A 19339-nucleotide genomic window follows, 5' to 3' on the forward strand; every position below is an offset into this window, starting at 1 on the left:
CATCAATACACAATACCCCATAATGATTAAAGTAAAACACGTTTTAAGAAATCTTAAATACAGAAATATCTATTTTACGTAGGTATTCACACCCCAAGTCAATACATGTTAGAATCATCTTTGGCAGCGATTACAGCTGTTGAGTTTCTGGGTAAATCTAAGAAATTTGCACACCTGGATTGTACAATATTTACACATTATAATTTGTTTAATTCTTCAAGCTGTGAAGTTGGTTGATCATAGCTTGACAGCCATTTTCAAGCTGATTTAAGTTAAAACTGTAACTAGGCCACTCTAGAACATTCAATGTCACTTGGGTAAGCAATTCCAGTGTATATCTGGCCTTGTTTTAAGTTATTGTCCTGCTGAAATGTGAATTTGTAACCGTGTCTGTTGGAAAGCAGACAACCAGGTTTTCCTCAATGATCTTGTATGTGCTTAGCTCTATTCCATAATTTTTGTAATCCTAAAAAACTCCCTACTCCTTCCCGATGACCATCATACCCATAACATGTGGCCACCACCTTGCTTGAAAATATGAATAGTGGTACTCCGTTATGTGTTGTGTTGGATTCACCCCCAACATAACTCTTTCTATTCAGGACAAAGTTCATTGCTTTGGCATATTTTTTTTCAGTTTTACTTCAGTTCCTTATTGCAAACAGGATGCATGTGTTGGAATATTTTTATTCTGTACAGGCTTCCTTCTTTTCACTGTCATTTAGGTTAGTATTGTGGAGTAAATACAATGTTGATCCATCCTCAGTTTTTTCCTATCACAGCCATTAAACTGTGTAAATGTTTTAAAATCACCATTGGCCTCATGGTGAAATCCCCGAGCGGTTTCCTTCCTCTCTGGCAATTGAGTTAAGACGCCTGTATCTTTGTAGGGACTGGGTGTATTGATACACCATCCAATAGGTGTCCTCCTTTGCAAGGCATTGGAAAACCTCTCTGGTCTTTGTGGTTGAATCTGTGTTTGAAATTCACTGCTCGACTGCGGGGCCTTACATATAATTGTATGTGTGGGGTACAGAGATGAGGTAGTCATTCAAAAATCATGTTAAACAATATTATTGCACACAGAGTGAGTCCATGCAACCTCTGCTGTTTTCAGTCAGGATCTCAGCAATCACTGCATCATTGCCTGCATCCGTTATGGGTCCGCGGTCAAACGACCACCCCTCATCACTATCAAACGCTCCCTAAAACACTTCTGCGAGCAGGCCTTTCTAATCGACCTGGCCCGAGTATCCTGGAAGGATATTGACCTCATCCCGTCAGTAGAGGATGCCTGGTTGTTCTTTAAAAGTAATTTCCTCACCATCTTAAATAAGCATGCCCCTTTCAAAGAAATGTAGAACTAAGAACAGATATAGCCCTTGGTTCACTTCAGACCTGACTGCCCTCGACCAGCACAAAAACATCCTGTGGCGTACTGCACTAGCATCGAATAGTCCTCGCGATATGCAACTTTTCAGGGAAGTCAGGAACCAACACACACAGTCAGTTAGGAAAGCAAAGGCTAGCTTTTTCAAAACAGAAATTTGCATCCTGTAGCTCTAACTCCAAAAAGTTCTGGAACACTGTAAAGTCCATGGAGAATGAGAGCACCTCCTCCCAGCTGCCCACTGCACTGATGCTAGGAAACACTGTCACAACCGATAAATCCACGATAATCTAGAATTTCAATAAGCATCTCTCTACGGCTGGCCATGCTTTCCTCCTGGCTACCCCAACTCCGGCCAACAGCTCGCCCTCGTTACATATTCGTCGCTTGACCTCATACCTCATATTGTTTTTTACTTTTTTGCTCATTTGCACATCAGTATTTCTACTTGCACATTATCATCTGCACTTCTATCACTCCAGTGTTAATTTGCTAAATTGTAATTACTTCGCTACTATTGGCCTATTTATTACCTTACCTCCTTACTCCATTTGCATACACTGTATATAGATTTTCCTATTGTATTATTGCCTGTATGTTTGTTTATTCCATGTGTAACTCTGTTGTGTTTGTCACACTGCTTTGCTTTATCTTGGCCAGGTCGCAGCTGTAAATGAGAACTTGTTCTCAACTGGCCTACCTGGTTGAATAAAGGTGAAATAAAAAATGATGTGACTTGTTGAGCAAATCTCTACTCTTGAACTTTAGGCTTTCCTTAACAAAGGGGTGAATAGTTATTTACAAGACGGTTTTTATTCATTCGTCAACATTTCTAAAAAACATAATTCCACTTTGACATTATGGGGTATTGTGTGTGACACAAAATCTCTATTTAATCAATTTGAAATTTAGGCTGTAATAAAATGTGGAGAAAGTCAAGGGGTGTGAATACTTTCTGTAGGCACTGTAAATGGTTTACCACCACTAAACATAGCTCTAGTATGTTTTTATTGGTTCTAAAGGCCTATTAGTATTTTGATGGATCTAATAGAAACCCTTGGAAATATCACAACATCTTTGTAAGGTAATTGCAATTAAGGCAGACAGAACACATTTCCCCCCAAACCTTTATTTACTAAATTTTCAGTTAAAAATATCAATGTTTTTCTTATACTGCTTTGTTATAAACTTTACCAGAGACTGAAAATATATCATAAACTCCATATGAAAAATACAAACAATAAATCATTCATCTAAATACTGCAACGATTGTCATGTAAAACACTCGATAACAAAACAGCACAAAAAAAGTATACAGGAATCAAGCCTCAATAATAAAGTATTCCTTTACAAAACATAATATGAGTGCTTGGTTGTCTATGGCTTCAGCGTTATTTATGGCTATACAGTATGTATGGTTTAATACAAAGCAAATTGCAGGACCTGGAAATTGGATCATAAAACTCCCCCCAAAATTTGGCCCAAGATAATACTAGTTCAATCTATTCTGTCATGGTTTTCTTTTATTTTGCTGTAGCCCATCCTTTGAAGGATGTTCAGCTACGACTAATTTTAAGTTACAGTTGACTGCAAGGTTCACTAGCAGGTTGATTTAGTTGACATACAGTATGAAATATATCTAGATGTTTGAAAAATAAGTTTTAGGGGGGAAAATAAGAGTATTTTCTGATTCTTAATGCAAGGCCCATATAACTTGGGACATGGTGAGCTACGCTCACATTTATTAATCGCTACATTGAAGTGCATAACGCACCATTGTTAAATAAATACATAAACATAAGTGTAGGAAAGTTCTTCTATGGTTTGGAAAATATTCTTTGGGATATTGTGTGTAAATTTAAACTTTAATTTAAAAACGTCACAGTTCATCGTATCAACATAGCATTTAATAAACTCTTCAAATAGCTCTCTTCATATTCCTCTCCACAGGATCACTTGCTTTTCCCCTCTTTGGCATGCCAGCCCAATGTATCCACCTCAGTACTGGCACGATAGAAAAAAAACATAATAAAGACTATGGTCATGTTCATTAGGGCACGCAAGGGAAAACATTTTAAAAATGTTTCGGAACAGAAAATGAAAATTAGCAGGTCCAGGTTATCCTTTGTTTCAGTACATAATGAACACGACCCAGGATATGTTGCCATTCCAGTTCAACTATAAACGCAATAAAATGACTGCCAATCCGATTCCATTTCTGACATTCCATTACACTCACACACATTTACTATAACCAGCTTCTGCGCTGTTTTGTCCAACTCGTCAAAGAGGTTGACTATACAGAAATTGGGTAACATAATACTGACCAATAAAAAGTCATCTTCCAAATCTGCTTGTGTGCAAATTGGGTAGTCATTGACATTGAACAGGCTTTTTTGTAAGGCTTGCCTATTTAAAATTACACATACTTCATAGTCATACAAATATGATTAAATAAAAGGTGATGGCAAACAGTAACTGAATGGACCCCCCCCCCCAAAATATATATAAATCTCACCCGGTAGAGGTGGTGTTAATCGACTCACTTAACTGTAGAGGAAAAGCTTAACTCTATCACCTCCAAATATATTCTTTAACATTTCTAACGTACCGTCTTGAATCCTGTTCCTCTCCTGGAACAGTGGACAGCTATCTTCAAACATGAACACACACAAACACACACACACACACCAATTTGCAAACCCATACCCACCACCTTGTACACACACTCACACCCACCACTTTGTACACACAAACACACTGACCAATTTGCAGAAACACATACCCAACTATTATCGCCCACCAATTTACACACTGTGACCCACACACTGTTATCCCCTGTTGTGGCTCTTGCTCTGGGGGCCCTAGCTCATCTGCGTTGCTGTTGGGGTCCCAGCATGACCTTGTTGATAAAGTTGACGATAGCCACAGCTGGCTGCTCCGGGTCCATCTCAGCAAACAGGTGACACACGTTCTCCGATGCGCTGCCCGTCCGCCTGGCCACAAAACCAAACACCCTACAGGAGAGAGGGATGATGAGAGAGAGAATAAGAGAGAAAGAGGGGGGGAGTGAAAGGAGGTGATGAAAGGGGACCAGAAAAAGGATGGAGTAGGAGATTAGTTCAACAGACAGGTGAATCAAAGAGAGCAGGTTTTGTGGTTGTTTTTAGATCTATGATGGTAGCAGAGTTCCCTTTTCAGTGCGCTCATTGTGTTCTTCTAATGACAATCACAGATATGAGAAGAAACTGTGGGGCATCACTTGACTTATATTCACTTTAATGATCTTTTAAAGATCATTCACTGTAAGAATCAATTTGATAAAAGTCATCTTTTCTAAAAGAGGATACTGTTTGATAAATTGCCATGCACACACACAATGCTATCCACACACACAGACAAGCAGAGAGACACACACAAGCACTTACTTGCTTGACTTATCAGAATTAGTCCACCTGAAGCAGACAGACAGGCAGAGAGACAGGGACATAAAGACAAGGCTTAGATAATCACATGGATGCACGAGACAGATAGAGCTTCTCAAATACACCAAAAAGAGCAGTCATACAGTTACAGTTAACCAGAAAAAAATCATACTATAGTTGCACATTGCACAAACAGGTTTATACTGTACCAGTATTTAGAAACATTAATAGAAGTCCCTTTAAGCTGTCGCACTCATAATAGCTCAATACAGGGTTAATACAGTTATTAACCCTATAACATTTAGCCACAACAGGGTTGGGATCAATTAGATTTGAAATAACATTGAACGAGATGAATTGACCCCAAACCCTAAACTACAATGCAATATCTGTTTACCAAATGAAGCAGTGTTTAGAAATGACAAAACACAAGGTCAACTTCGCTACATAGCTAAAGACCCTTATGGTCTGTATTTGCTCAACACATAATTTTTCACTGTTCACTCGGTAGTATTCACATAGAAACACGATCTATGTGACAGTGGTTGCATATAGGCATAAAGCCAGAGTGTCAGAACCTATCGTTCCATGTGTTGTCTACTCTAACGTTTGCCTGACGTTGGGCCCCACCTCTGATCCTGAGGCTCCACGCTGCTGAAGGTCACACTGTTGATGGGGTAGTGTCTCCTGAAAAATAGTCTGCATAGAGGAAAGGATAGGAAAGGTGGGTAAAAAGAGATGGGGGGGGGGGGGGGGGGGGGGACCGTCAGAGGATGACAGTGTGCATACCTAAACAAGAAGATAGCTTTACGGAGGTAAAGTTCCATTAAAAATAAATATAAAGAATTTGGTTAGTTATGAGAATGGGCGCCAGCAATGATAAACATAAGTTATTCTGTACACTCAAAGAAATTCCATGTGACAGAAATATATAATGTAAAAGTATTTTGACACTATGTTTAAAATCACTTTAAATTGTTTTAAACTTTTAAAAAGTTGGATAAGATTTGAAACACAGGAATCAAGACATCTATCTACATACGATAGCCATAGGACCTGGAATGGCGTTGGATGGAATAGTGGTCGTTTTACAGGCTCGAGACTATCCTATCAACATGATCTGAATGACTGTAATGTCAGGGAAACTCAAGGGAGGGTGTGTGTGTGTGTGTTAATAACAGCTGGTGTGCGATCTCTAATCTTAAGGATGTCTTGAGGTTCTGCTCTCCTGAGTTAGAATACCACATGATAAGCTGTAGACCATGCTATTTACCAAGATAGTTTTCATCTATACTTTTCGGAGCCGTCTATTTACCACCACAAACTGATTCTGGCACTAAGACCTCACTCAACGAGCTGTATAGGGCCATAAGCAAAGAAGAAAATGCTCACCCAGAGGCGGCGCTCATAGTGGCCGTTGATTTTAATGCAGGAAAAATGAAAAAGCCCTCCATTTGGCAAATCTGACAATAAATCTATCCTCCTGATTCCTGCTTACAAGCAAAAATTCAAACAGGAAGTAACAGTGACGCGCTCAATACGGAAGTGGTCCGATGAAGCGGATGCTAAGCTACATGACTGTTTTTCTAGCACAGAATGGAATATGTTCCAGGATTCATCCGATGGCATTGAGGAGTTTACCACATCAGTCACCGGCTTCATTAATAAGTGCATTGATGACGTTGTCCCCACAGTGACCGTACGTACATATCCCAACTAGAAGCCATGGATTAAAGGCAACATCCGCAATGAGCTAAAGGCTAGAGCTGCCGCTTTCAAGGAACGGGACACTAACACGGATGCTTCTAAGAAATCCCGTTTTGCCTTGCGACGAACCATCAAACAGGCAAAGCGTCAATACAGGGCCAAGATTGAATCCTACTACATCGGCTTTGACGCTCGTCGGATGCGGCAGGGCTAGCAAACTACCACAGATTACAAAGGGAAAACCAGCCGCGAGCTTTCCAGTGATGGGATCCTACCATACGAGCTAAATGCCCTTCTATGCTCATTTCCAGGCTAGCAACACTGAACCATGCATGAGAGCACCAGCTGTTACGGACGACTGCGGATCAGCCAATGTGAGTAAGTCCTTTAAACAGGTTAACATTTGTGGCCACACACAACCCCAAAATCGTCATTAAACTTGCAGACGACTTGACGGTGGTAGGCCTGATCACAGACGACGATGAGACAGCCTACAGGGAGGAGGTCAGAGACCTGGCAGTGTGGTGCCAGGACAACCACCTCTCCCTCAACGTCAGCAAGGCAAAGGAGCTGATTGTGGACTACAGGAAACAGAGGGCCGAGCACACCCCCATCCACGGAGCTGTAGTGGAACAGGTCGAGAGATTCAAGTTCCTCGGTGTCCACATCACTAAGGAATTATCATGGTCCACACACACACCAACAGTCATGAAGAGGGCACAGCACCACCACTTCCTCCTCAGGAGACTGAAAACAATTGGCATAGGTCCTCAGATCCTCAAAAAGTTATAGTTGCACCTTTGAGAGCAGCTTGACTGGCTGCATCACTGCTTGGTATGGAAAATGCTTGGCATCTGACCGCAAGGTGCTACAGAGGGTAGTGAGTACGACCCAGTACATCACTGGGGCCCAAGCTCCTGGTCATCCAGGACCTCTTTATCAGGCGGTGTCAGAGGAAGGCCCTAAAAATTGTCAAAGACTCCAGCCACCCAAGTCGTAGACTGTTCTCTCTTTTTTATTTATTTATTTATTTAACCTTTATTTAACCAGGTAGGCAAATTGAGAACACGTTCTCATTTACAATTGCGACCTGGCCAAGATAAAGCAAAGCAGTTCGACACATACAACAACACATAGTTACACATGGAGTAAAAACAAACATATAGTCAATAATACAGTGAAAAAAAAAATAAGTCTATATACAATGTGAGCAAGTGAGGTGAGATAAGGGAGGTGAAGGCAAACAGATATATGTATAAATAAATAAAATATAAAAAGGCCATGGAGGCGAAGTGAGTACAACACAGCAAGTAAAATAAAAACTAAAAAACACTGGAATGGTTGGTTTGCATTGGAAGAAAGTGCAAAGTAGAGACAGAAATAATGGGGTGCAAAGGAGCAAAATAAATTAATAAATAAATACAGTAGGTAAAGAGGTAGTTGTTTGGGCTAAATTGTAGATGGGTTATGTACAGGTGCAGTAATCTATGAGCTGCTCTGACAGCTGGTGCTTAAAGCTAGTGAGGGAGATAGGTGTTTCCAGTTTCAGAGATTTTTGTAGTTCGTTCCAGTCATTGGCAGCAGAGAACTGGGAGGAGAGGCGTCCAAAGGAAGAATTGGTTTTGGGGGTGACTAGAGAGATATACCTGCTGGAGCGCGTGCTACAGGTAGGTGCTGCTATGGTGACCAGTGAGCTGAGATAAGGGGGGACTTTACCTAGCAGGGTCTTGTAGATGACCTGGAACCAGTGGGTTTGGCGACGAGTATGAAGCGAGGGCCAGCCAACGAGAGTGTACAGGTCGCAGTGGTGGGTAGTATATGGGGCTTTGGTGACAAAACGGATGGCACTGTGATAGACTGCATCCAATTTATTGAGTAGGGTTTTGGAGGCTATTTTGTAAATGACATCACCGAAGTCGAGGATTGGTAGGATGGTCAGTTTTACAAGGGTATGTTTGGCAGCATGAGTAAAGGATGCTTTGTTGCGGAATAGGAAGCCAATTCTAGATTTGACTTTGGATTGGAGATGTTTGATGTGGGTCTGGAAGGAGAGTTTACAGTCTAACCAGACACCTAGGTATTTGTAGTTGTCCACATATTCTAAGTCAGAGCCGTCCAAAGTAGTGATGTTGGACAGGCGGGCAGGAGCAGGCAGCGATCGGTTGAAGAGCATGCATTTGGTTTTACTTGTATTTAAGAGCAGTTGGAGGCCACGGAAGGAGAGTTGTATGGCATTGAAGCTCGCCTGGAGGGTTGTTAACACAGTGTCAAAAGAAGGGCCAGAAGTATACAGAATAGTGTCGTCTGCGTAGAGGTGGATCAGAGAATCACCAGCAGCAAGAGCGACATCATTGATGTAAACAGAGAAGAGAGTCGGTCCAAGAATTGAACCCTGTGGCACCCCCATAGAGACTGCCAGAGGCCCGGACAACAGACCCTCCGATTTGACACACTGAACTCTATCAGAGAAGTAGTTGGTGAACCAGGCGAGGCAATCATTAGAGAAACCAAGGCTGTCGAGTCTGCCAATGAGGATGTGGTGATTGACAGAGTCAAAAGCCTTGGCCAGGTCAATGAATACGGCTGCACAGTATTGTTTCCTATCGATGGCGGTTACGATATCGTTTATGACCTTGAGCGTGGCTGAGGTGCACCCATGACCAGCTCTGAAACCAGATTGCATAGCGGAGAAGGTGTGGTGTGATTCGAAATGGTCGGTAATCTGTTTGTTGACTTGGCTTTCGAAGACCTTAGAAAGGCAGGGTAGGATAGATATAGGTCTGTAGCAGTTAGGGTCAAGGGTGTCCCCCCCTTTGAAGAGGGGGATAACCGCAGCTGCTTTCCAATCTTTGGGGATCTCAGACGACACGAAAGAGAGGTTGAAGAGGCTAGTAATAGGGGTGGCAACAATTTCAGCAGATAGTTTTAGAAAGAAAGGGTCCAGATTATCTAGCCCGGCTGATTTGTAAGGGTCCAGATTTTGCAGCTCATTAAGAACATCAGCTGACTGTATTTGGGAGAAAGAGAAATGGGGAAGGCTTGGGCGAGTAGCAGAGGGGAGGGCAGTGCTGTTGTCCGGGGTAGGGGTAGCCAGGTGGAAAGCATGGCCAGCCGTAGAAAAATGCTTATTGAAATTCTCAATTATAGTGGATTTGTCGGTGGTGACAGTGTTTCCTATCTTCAGAGCGGTTGGAAGCTGGGAGGAGGTGTTCTTATTCTCCATGGACTTTACGGTGTCCCAGAACTTTTTTGAATTTGTGTTGCAGGAAGCAAATTTCTGCTTGAAAAAGCTAGCCTTGGCTGTTCTAACTGCCTGTGTATATTGGTTTCTGGCTTCCCTGAAAAGTTGCATATCACGGGGGCTGTTCGATGCTAATGCAGAACGCCATAGGATGTTTTTCTGATGGTTAAGGGCAGTCAGGTCAGGAGAGAACCAAGGGCTATATCTGTTCCTGGTTCTAAATTTCTTGAATGGGGCATGCTTATTCAAGATGGTGAGGAAGGCATTTTTAAAAAATGACCAGGCATCCTCTACTGACGGGATGAGATCAATATCCTTCCAGGATATCCCGGCCAGGTCGATTAGGAAGGCCTGCCCGCTGAAGTGCTTCAGGGAGCGTTTGACAGTGATGAGTGGAGGTCGTTTGACCGCTGACCCATTACGGATGCAGGCAATGAGGCAGTGATCGCTGAGATCTTGGTTGAAAACAGCAGAGGTGTATTTGGAGGGCAAGTTTGTTAGGATGATATCTATGAGGGTACCCGTGTTTACGGAATTGGGGTGGTACCTGGTAGGTTCATTGATAATTTGTGTGAGATTGAGGGCATCAAGCTTAGATTGTAGGGTGGCTGGGGTGTTGAGCATGTTCAAATTTAGGTCGCCTAGCAGCACGAGCTCTGAAGATAGATGGGGGGCAATCAGTTCACATATAGTGTCCAGAGCACAGCTGGGGGCAGAGGGTGGTCTATAGCAGGCGGCAACGGTGAGAGACTTGTTTTTAGAGAGGTGGATTTTTAAAAGTAGAAGTTCAAATTGTTTGGGAACAGACCTGGATAGTATAACAGAACTCTGCAGGCAGTCTTTGCAGTAGATTGCAACACCGCCCCCTTTGGCCGTTCTATCTTGTCTGAAAATATTGTAATTGGGGATAAAAATGTCTGAATTTTTGGTGGTCTTTCTAAGCCAGGATTCAGACACGGCTAAAACATCCGGGTTGGTAGAGTGTGCTAAAGCAGTGAACAAAACAAACTTAGGGAGGAGGCTTCTAATGTTAACATGCATGAAGCCAAGGCTATTACGGTTACAGAAGTCATCAAAAGAGAGCGCCTGGGGAATAGGAGTGGAGCCAGGTACTGCAGGGCCTGGATTCACCTCTACATCACCAGAGGAACAGAGGAGAAGTAGGATAATGGTACGGCTAAAAGCTATGAGAATTGGTCGCCTAGAGCTACTAGAGCAGAGAGTAAAAGGAAGTTTCTGGGGGCGATAAAATAGTTTAAAGGAATAATGTACAGACAAAGGTATGGTAGGATGTGAATACAGTGGAGGTAAACCTAGGTATTGAGTGATGATGAGAGAGATCTTGTCTCTAGAAACATCATTGAAACCAGGTGATGTCATCGCATATGTGGGTGGTGGAACTGATAGGTTGGATATGGTATAGAGAGCAGGGCTAGAATCTCTACAGTGAAATAAGCCAATAAACACTAACCAGAACAGCAATGGACAAGGCATATTTACATTAAGGAGAGGCATGCTTAATCGAGTGATCAGTAAGGGTCCAGTGAGTAGAGGTTGGTTGGGGTCGTGGCGATCCAGACAGCTGGCCGGGTATATGGCTATCGGTAGCAGCATAGGATGGAGGTCTGTTTGTAGATACCTCGTGCGTTTCCGTCGGTAGGTTCCGTGTAGTGGGGTTTTGTTCAGATAGCAGCCGATAGGACAGCTAACGATTAGCGGGCCTCAGGTGAGCGTTCAGGTAACATCGGGACGGATTTGCCGGTTGGATAAATCCCTCGGGCAGATAACGTCGGCAGTCAGTCGTGAAGGCCCGGTGGGGTTCCGTATCTGCAGCAGCAACAAAAGAAACGGGTCCGGATGGTGATGGAACTCCTCAGCTGGCTAGCTCCAGCATGATTTGAGTTTGCTCCGGGGTCGACGTAAGCCAATAGTCACACGGTATGCAGCTAGCTAGCTGCGAAATCAAGGTGCAAGTGTCCAGAGCCTGCGGTTGGAATCCGGGGAAACAGAGAAAAAAAGTCCCGGAATGCTCCGGTCCGAGTCGCGTTGCACAAAAGTGCCGGTAGATTATCGAGCTAAAGGAATAGCTGATGACCGCAAAACGTGGGCAGCTGAAACACCAACACTAGCTAGCAAACCGGCTAATTTCGGGGCAGCTACAGATTAGCTTCTGGCTAGCTATCGGAGTAGCTTCTGGTTAGCTATCAGGCTAGCTTCTGAATTAGCCCCTGGCTATCTTCCACGATGGATTTTCAGATTGAGGTAAATAATACTTAATGTAATTGGTGAAGCGGGTTGCAGGAAAGCTTTTGCAGGAAAGCTTTTGTAGTTGAGTTCTTGGATAATAAAATAAATAAAAGATATGTGAAGAAAAGGTGTAAATATATATATATATATACAGGACACGACAAGACAATACGGAAAAGACGTCTGAACTGCTAAGCCACCTTGGAGCTCTTTCACGGAAAGTGGTACCGATGTACCAAGTCTGGAACCAATGGGACCCTGAACAGCTTCTAACCCAAGTCATAAGACTGCTAAATAGTTAATTAAATAGTTAACCAATAGCTACCTGGAATATCTGCATTGACCCTTTTGCACTAACTCTTGACTCATCACATAATCTGCTGTTACTGTGGACACCCCTTCAAATGAGTGGATTCGGCTATTTCAGCCACACCCATTGCTGACAGGTGTATAAAATCGAGCACACAGCCATGTAATCTCCATTGACAAACATTGGCAGTAGAATGGACTTACTGAAGAGCTCAGTGACTTTCAATGTGGTACCGTCATAGGATGCCACCTTTCCAACAAGTTAGTTTGTCTAATTGCTGCCCTGGTCAACTGTAAGTGCTGTTGTTGTGAAGAGGAAACATCTAGGAGCAACAACAAGCTCACAGAACTGGATCGCAGAGTGCTGAAGGTCGCAGGACGTAAGAATCGTCCGTCCTCGGTTGCAACACTCACTACCGAGTTCCAAACTACCTCTGGAAGCAACGTCAGCACATTAAACTGTTCGTTGGGAGCATCATGTTATGGATTTCCATGGACGAGCAGCCGCACGCACACAAGCCTAAGATCACCATGTGCAATTTCAAGCGTCGGCTGGAGTGGTGTAAAGCACTCCGCCATTGGACTCTGGAGCAGTGGACAAGTGTTCTCTGGAGTGATGAATGAAGCTTCACCATCTGGCAGTCGGACAGGAGAAATCTGGGTTTGGCAGTTGCCAGGAGAATGCTACCTGCCCAAAAGCAAAGTGCCAACTGTAAAGTTTGGTCGAGGAGGAATAATCTGGGGCTGGTTTTCATGGTTCGGTCTAGTTCCCTTAATTCTAGTGAAGGGAAAACGCTACAGCATACAATGAAATTCTAGACAATTCTGTGCTTCCAACTTTGTAGCAACAGTTTGGGGAAGGCCCTTTCCTGTTTCAGCACGACAATGCCCCCATGCACAAAGCGAGGTCCATACAGAAATTGTTTGCCGAGATCAGTGTGGAAGACCTTGACTGGCCTGCAGAGCCCTGACCTCAACCCCAATGAACACCTTTGGGATGAATTGGAACGCCGACTGTGAGCCAGGCCGAATTACCCAAAATCGGTGCCTGACCTCACTAATGCTCTAGTGGCTGAATGGAAGCAAGCCCCCGCAGCAATTCTCCATCTAGTGGAAAGCCTTCCCAGAAGAGTGGAGGCTGTTGTAGCAGCAGAGAGGGGATCAACTCCATATTAATGCCCATGATTTTGGAATGAGATGTTTGAGGAGCAGGTGCCCACATACTTTTGGTCATGTAGTATATGTACATATCTACCTAAATTACTTCGTACCCCTGCACGTCGGTACTGATACCCCGTGTATGTAGCAAAGTTATCGTTACTCATTTTGTATTTATTCCTTGTGTTATTCTTTTTCTAATTTTCTATTACTTATATATTTTTTTCTCTGCATTGCTGGGAAGGACGCCTTAGTAAGCATTTCACTGTTAGTCTACATCTTTTGTTTCCAAAGCATGTGACAAAAAAACTTTACTTGATTTTGGATGTAAACAGACTAGGTTAGGCAGGAGTAGGCCTAATCCAGGTAGTACACACCTTCTCTGGCTGTCGGTCAGCGTGATACCCTGAGTGGACACTTTGAAGTGGACCACTGTGGCTGTGGGCCGAGGACTCTGGGTCAGAGTGCACCTGGTCGCCTTGGAGACAGCTTGAGGCCCGGTCAGTGACTCTGTCTCCACAGAGTTCAGGTAGAGTACGTTACAGGCTGGAGGGAAATAGAGAGGGAGAGAAAGGAGGAGAGAGAAAGAGAGTGGGAGTAAGAGAGATGGAGGGGGGGAGTGAGAGAGATGGAGGGAGGGAGAGGTTAGGGAGAGAGAAAGAGAGAGGGAGATTAGGAATGATGGATTTCCATGGATTAACATAAGCAGTATTTAGAGATGGAATTAGGTCAGGTCACACCTACACAAGGCAAACCTAACTTGAGAGGAGCTTTCCGAGCTTAATGCAATGATAGACAGTGAGTGTGGATTGACGTAAATGGGGTGGGTATATTTGCTAAATCATGCTAGCATTCCACACTGTTTTCCTATCTCTCGGTGGTGATTCAGGTACCTTGAGCAACCACTACTGGCGAAAGCCTGCATTGCAGCTGTATTTGACCCTTGAACTCTCTCACCTGCACCCTGTTTGAGGAGGTCCGCTGCAGTACTGGTGTTGCTGGAACTATGCATCTCCTGCAGCTCTCCAACCAGATCTGGAAAACAGGACAACATTTTCCCATGACTCACCTTAAAACCATGCAAACACTGTGTACATACATACACAACACAAACAAATAACACACTTCACATGCACCCCATATACTTTCTGTAAATTGTATATCGTGTATTGCACACATATAGCTTATGCACTATTGATATACACATGTAGTATCTGCCCCATATTGTTAGATAAAAAGTGACTCCTTTGAAACATATAGGGATTTACCTTTCTCTGGGATGCACAGGGCACATGGCAGGGAGATAGGAGTGATGGAGTGCTGGTACACTAAGGCAGATAAACTTCCTAAAACACATACGCATATCAGATCAGCACAGGTAAAGGAGAGGAGATGAGGAAGGGAAGTTCCCATTTTCACAATAAATCAAATCAAATTTGTCACATGCTCCGAATACAGCAGGTGTAGACCTTACCGTGAAATGCATACTTACAAGCCCTTATCCAACAAGGCAGTTCAAGAAAGAGTTAAGAAAATATTTACTAAATAAACTCAAGTTAAAAATAATTTAAATAAAAAGTGACACAATAAATATAACGAGTTTACAGGGGGTACCGATACCGAGTCATTCTGCGGGGGTACAGGTTAGTCGAGTTATTTTGTACATTTAGGTAGGGGTAAAGTGACTAGGTAAAGTGACTACGCATAGATAATAAACAGCGAGTAGCAGCAGTGTAAAAACAAAGGGGGGGGGGGGGGTGTCAATGTAAATGGGCGGATGGCCATTTGATTAATTGTTCTGCAGTCTTATGGCTTGGGGGAGGAAGCTGTTAAGGAGCCTTTTGGTCCTAGACTTGGCGCTCCGGTACAGCTTGCCGTGCGGTAGCAGAGATTACAGTCTATAGCTGTGTTCAAATACCCATACTAACACACTGTATACTACATACCATTAGTTAATTTTAGTATACTGTAAACGGAACAGTATCCTTTCAGTTGAGCGTACTAGCTTTTCGCCAGTCTCCCAGAAGTTGATGCTGTTGCTATGCAACCTCTTGCTAGCTAACTAGCATAACAAATATTTACGATTTCGGGTGTGTTCTTAAATTCAATCTGGAGTGCCAGAGTGCGCTCGTTGTCAGATTGTCCGTTTGTAAATTCAGAGCGTTTGGTTCTCAGAGCGCACACTGGACGCTCGGGCCGAGGAGTAGGGTTGATTTGAGCGTTCTGACCTTACAACGGCAGTCAAGCACCCAAGCTAACGTTGGCTAGCTACTTCCAGACACAAATGAGTGACCACTCTGACCATTTTACTCGCCTTAGCAGAGTTGGTTAGGCTGTTTTCATGTTATACAGAGCGTTGGTGACTGTTGCTGGAAACAATTTAATTACGCATTTTTGCCGACGATAACTGACACCAACCATATCAAACCGGTGTTGAGCGCTCGTAAATTCATTAATCTAGCTCTGGTACACTCAGACAAGAGTGCTCTGAAATTGGAGAAGATAGCCAAAGCGAATTTATAAAAGCACCCGAATGTCCATTGAGCACCCACAACGACTACACAATTTAGCTAAAAGTTGGGTAATTAGATAGCATATAGTTTATATACTGGCAAGTGTGATGTTAAAGTAGCCAATTTACGTTAGGTAACTAGCTAACAAACCGGTACATAATGCTGTAATGATATGCTATGTGGTTCGTAAGGACAGCGTAGCTAACAAATTGTCAGCCAACATAACGTGCAAGGTAACTTATTTGAAAAGTAATTACTTGATTACATTGCTCAACATTTTTTAACATTTGTCATACTGAGTTAAAGCAATGAATTTGTAAACACTTTCGTTGGACTTTGCATATTTACCGCCATTTTCTTAAAATCTGAAACGATGTGAAGCCACGCCCATTTCCTGAAGAATTGTATTATGGGTACGGAAATCTGCGTGTATACTTCATATTTTGGCGAATACACATCTGGGATACTAACTGGCTAACTGGCATACTAACTATATCCATACTATGACCAATAAGCATAATATATGCTAAATTCACCTCACAAATAGTATGGTTAGTATGGGTAATATGAGTATTCGAACACAGCTTATGATTTGGTTGACAGAATTTTTTGGCCTTCCTCTGACACTGCCTAGTATATAGGTCCTGGATAGTAGGAAGCTTGGCCCCAGTGATGTACTGGGCTGTATGCACTACCTTTTGTAGCGCCTCAGATGCCGAGCAGTTGCCATACCAGGCGGTGATGCAACTGGTCAGGATGCTCTCGATGGTGCACGCTGTAGAACTTTTTGAGGATCTGGGGAGCCATGCCAAATCTTTTAAATCTCCTGAGGAGGAAAAGGTGTTGTCGTGCCCTCTTCACGACTGTCTTGGTGTGGTTGGACCATGATAGTTTGTTGGTGGACACCAAGGAACTTGAAACCCCCTCCACTACAGCCTGCCAATGTTAATGGGGGCCTTTTCGGCCCGCATTTTCCTTAGTCCACAATCAGCTCCTTTGTCTTGCTCACATTGAGGGAGAGGTTGTTGTCCTGGCACAACTGCCAGGTTTCTGACCTCCCTATAGGCTGTCTCATCGTTGTCGATGATCAGGCCTACCACTGTTGTGTCGTCAGCAAACTTATTGATGGTGTTGGCCACGCAGTTGTGGGTGAAAAGGGAGTACAGGAGGGGACTAAGCACGCACCCCTGAGGGGTCCCGGTGTTGAGGATCAGCATGGCAGATGGGTTGTTGCCTACCCGTCAGGAAGTCCTGGATCCAGTTGCAGAGGGAGGTGTTTGGTCCCATGGTCCTTAGCTTAGTCATGAGCTTTTTGGGCACTATGGTGTTGAACGCTGAGCTTTAGTCAATGAATAGCATTCTTACATAGGTGTTCCTTTTGTCCAGGTGGGAAAGGGCAGTGTGGAGTGCGATTGAGATTGCATCATCTGTGGATCTGTGTGGGCGGTATGTGAATTGGAGTGGGTTTCCTGGATGATGGTGTTGATGTGAGCCATGACTAGCTTTTCAAAGCACTTCATGGCTACCGACGTGAGTGGTAGGCAGGTTACCTTGGGCACAGAGACTATGGTGGTCTGCTTGAAACATGTAGGTATTACAGACTCGGTCAGGGAGAGGTTAAAAATGTCGGTGAAGACACTTGCCAGTTGGTCCACGCATGCTTTGAGTACATGTACCTGGTAATCTGTCTACCTGTTTAAAGGTCTTGCTCACATCGGCTACCGAAAGCGTGATCACACAGTCGTCCAGAACGGCTGGTGCTCTCATGCATGCTTCAGCGTTGCTTGCCTCGAAGCGAGCATAAAAGGCATTTAGCTCGTCTGGTAGGCTCCCGTCACTGAGCAGCTCGCGGCTGGGGTTCCCTTTGTAGTCTAATAGTTTGCAAGCCCTGCCACATCCGACGAGCGTCGGAGCCGGTGTAGTATGATTCAATCTTAGTCCTGTATTGATGCTTTGCCTGTTTGATGGTGTAGTGTTATTTCTTCTATAAGCGTACAGATTAGTGTTGCGCTCCTTGAAAGCGGCAGCTCTAGCCTTTAGCTCGGAGCGGATGTTCCCTGTAATCCATGGCTTCTGATTGGGATATGAACGTACGGTCACTGTGGGGACAATGTCGTCGGTGCACTTATTAATGAAGCCGGTGGCTGAGGTGGTATACTCCTCAACGCCATTGGATGAATCCCGGAACATATTCCAGTCTTGGTTAGCAAAACAGTCCTGTAGCGTTGCATCTGCGTCATCTGACCACTTCCGTATTGAGCGAGTCACGGGTACTTCCGGCTTTAGTTTTTGCTTGTAAGCAGGAATCAGGTGGATAGAATTATGGTCACATTTGCCAAATGGAGGGTGAGGGAGAGCTTTGTATGTGTCTCTGTGTGGAGTAAAGGTAGTCTAGAGTTTTTTTCCCCCTCTGGTTGCACATGTGACATGCTGGTAGAAATTTGGTAAAACGGATTTAAGTTTGCCTGCATTAAAGTCCCCGGTCACTAGGAGCGCAGCTTCTGGATGAGCATTTTCTTGTTTGCTTATGGCCTTATACAGCTCGTTGAGTGCGGTCTTAGTGCATCTGTTTGTGGTGGTAAATAGACGGCTACGAATAATATAGATGATAACTCTCTTGGTAGATAGTGTGGTCTACAGCTTATCATGAAGTACTCTACCTCAGGCGGGCAATACCTCAAGACTTCCTTTATATTAGAAATAGCGCACCAGCTGTTATTTACAAATAGACACACACCCCGCTCCTCGCCTATCTTACCAGACTTCTCTGTCCTGCCGATGCACAGAATACCCAGTCAGCTCTATAGTATCTGTGTCATTGTTCAGCCACGACTCGGTGAAATGTAGGATATTCTTAATCATAGATTATCCATTTTATTTTCAAGTGATTGCACGTTGGACAATAGTACTGATGGCAGTGGAAGTTTACTCACTCGCCTACGAATTCTCAGAAAGCAGCCCGACCTCCACCCCCCTTTTCTCCATTCTTCACGCAAATGACAAGGGTTTGGACCTGGTCTCGAGAAAGCAGTATATCCATCGCGTCGGACTCGTTAAAGTAAAAATCTTTGTCCAGTTCGAGGTGAGTAATCGCTGTTCTGATGTCCAGAAGCTCTTTTTGGTCATAGGAGACGGTAGCAGCAACATTATGTACAAAATAAGTTTAAAAAATAAGTTTCAAACAATGCGAAAAAAAACAAGCAAAATAGCAGTTGGTTAGGAGCCCGTAAAACGTCAGCCATCCCATCCGGCGCCATTATACACTAGAGTCGAGTAGAGCCGTACTGCGCTGGCCTGGTTATGCATCCACCATAGTTGCTGGAACCGTGCTGTGAAGACAATGTCAACT

General features: G+C 43.7%; 1 protein-coding gene across 6 annotated transcripts in view; it reads right to left on the bottom strand.

Moving 5' to 3' along the window:
* Positions 1-3184: 3184 nt before the first annotated feature.
* LOC129841257 (tensin-2-like) overlaps positions 3185-19339 on the bottom strand; it is a 78736-nt gene continuing 62581 nt past the window's right edge. For 3 of the 6 annotated variants that reach the window (XM_055909458.1, XM_055909449.1, XM_055909471.1), the window contains 6 exons: positions 14746-14823; positions 14435-14512; positions 13855-14023; positions 5446-5514; positions 4819-4845; positions 3185-4407 (listed from right to left, as the gene is read on the bottom strand). In XM_055909458.1, coding sequence (XP_055765433.1) covers positions 4260-4407; positions 4819-4845; positions 5446-5514; positions 13855-14023; positions 14435-14512; positions 14746-14823 — 569 coding nt within the window. In that variant the 3' untranslated portion in view covers positions 3185-4259. Of the gene's footprint in view, positions 4408-4818; positions 4846-5445; positions 5515-13854; positions 14024-14434; positions 14513-14745; positions 14824-14895; positions 19320-19339 lie in introns of those variants that run through there. The other 3 variants (XM_055909464.1, XR_008757301.1, XM_055909479.1) reach the window with 3 other exon arrangements.

The sequence above is a fragment of the Salvelinus fontinalis genome, chromosome 3 (genome assembly GCF_029448725.1).
Source record: "Salvelinus fontinalis isolate EN_2023a chromosome 3, ASM2944872v1, whole genome shotgun sequence".
Taxonomy (NCBI): domain Eukaryota; kingdom Metazoa; phylum Chordata; class Actinopteri; order Salmoniformes; family Salmonidae; genus Salvelinus; species Salvelinus fontinalis.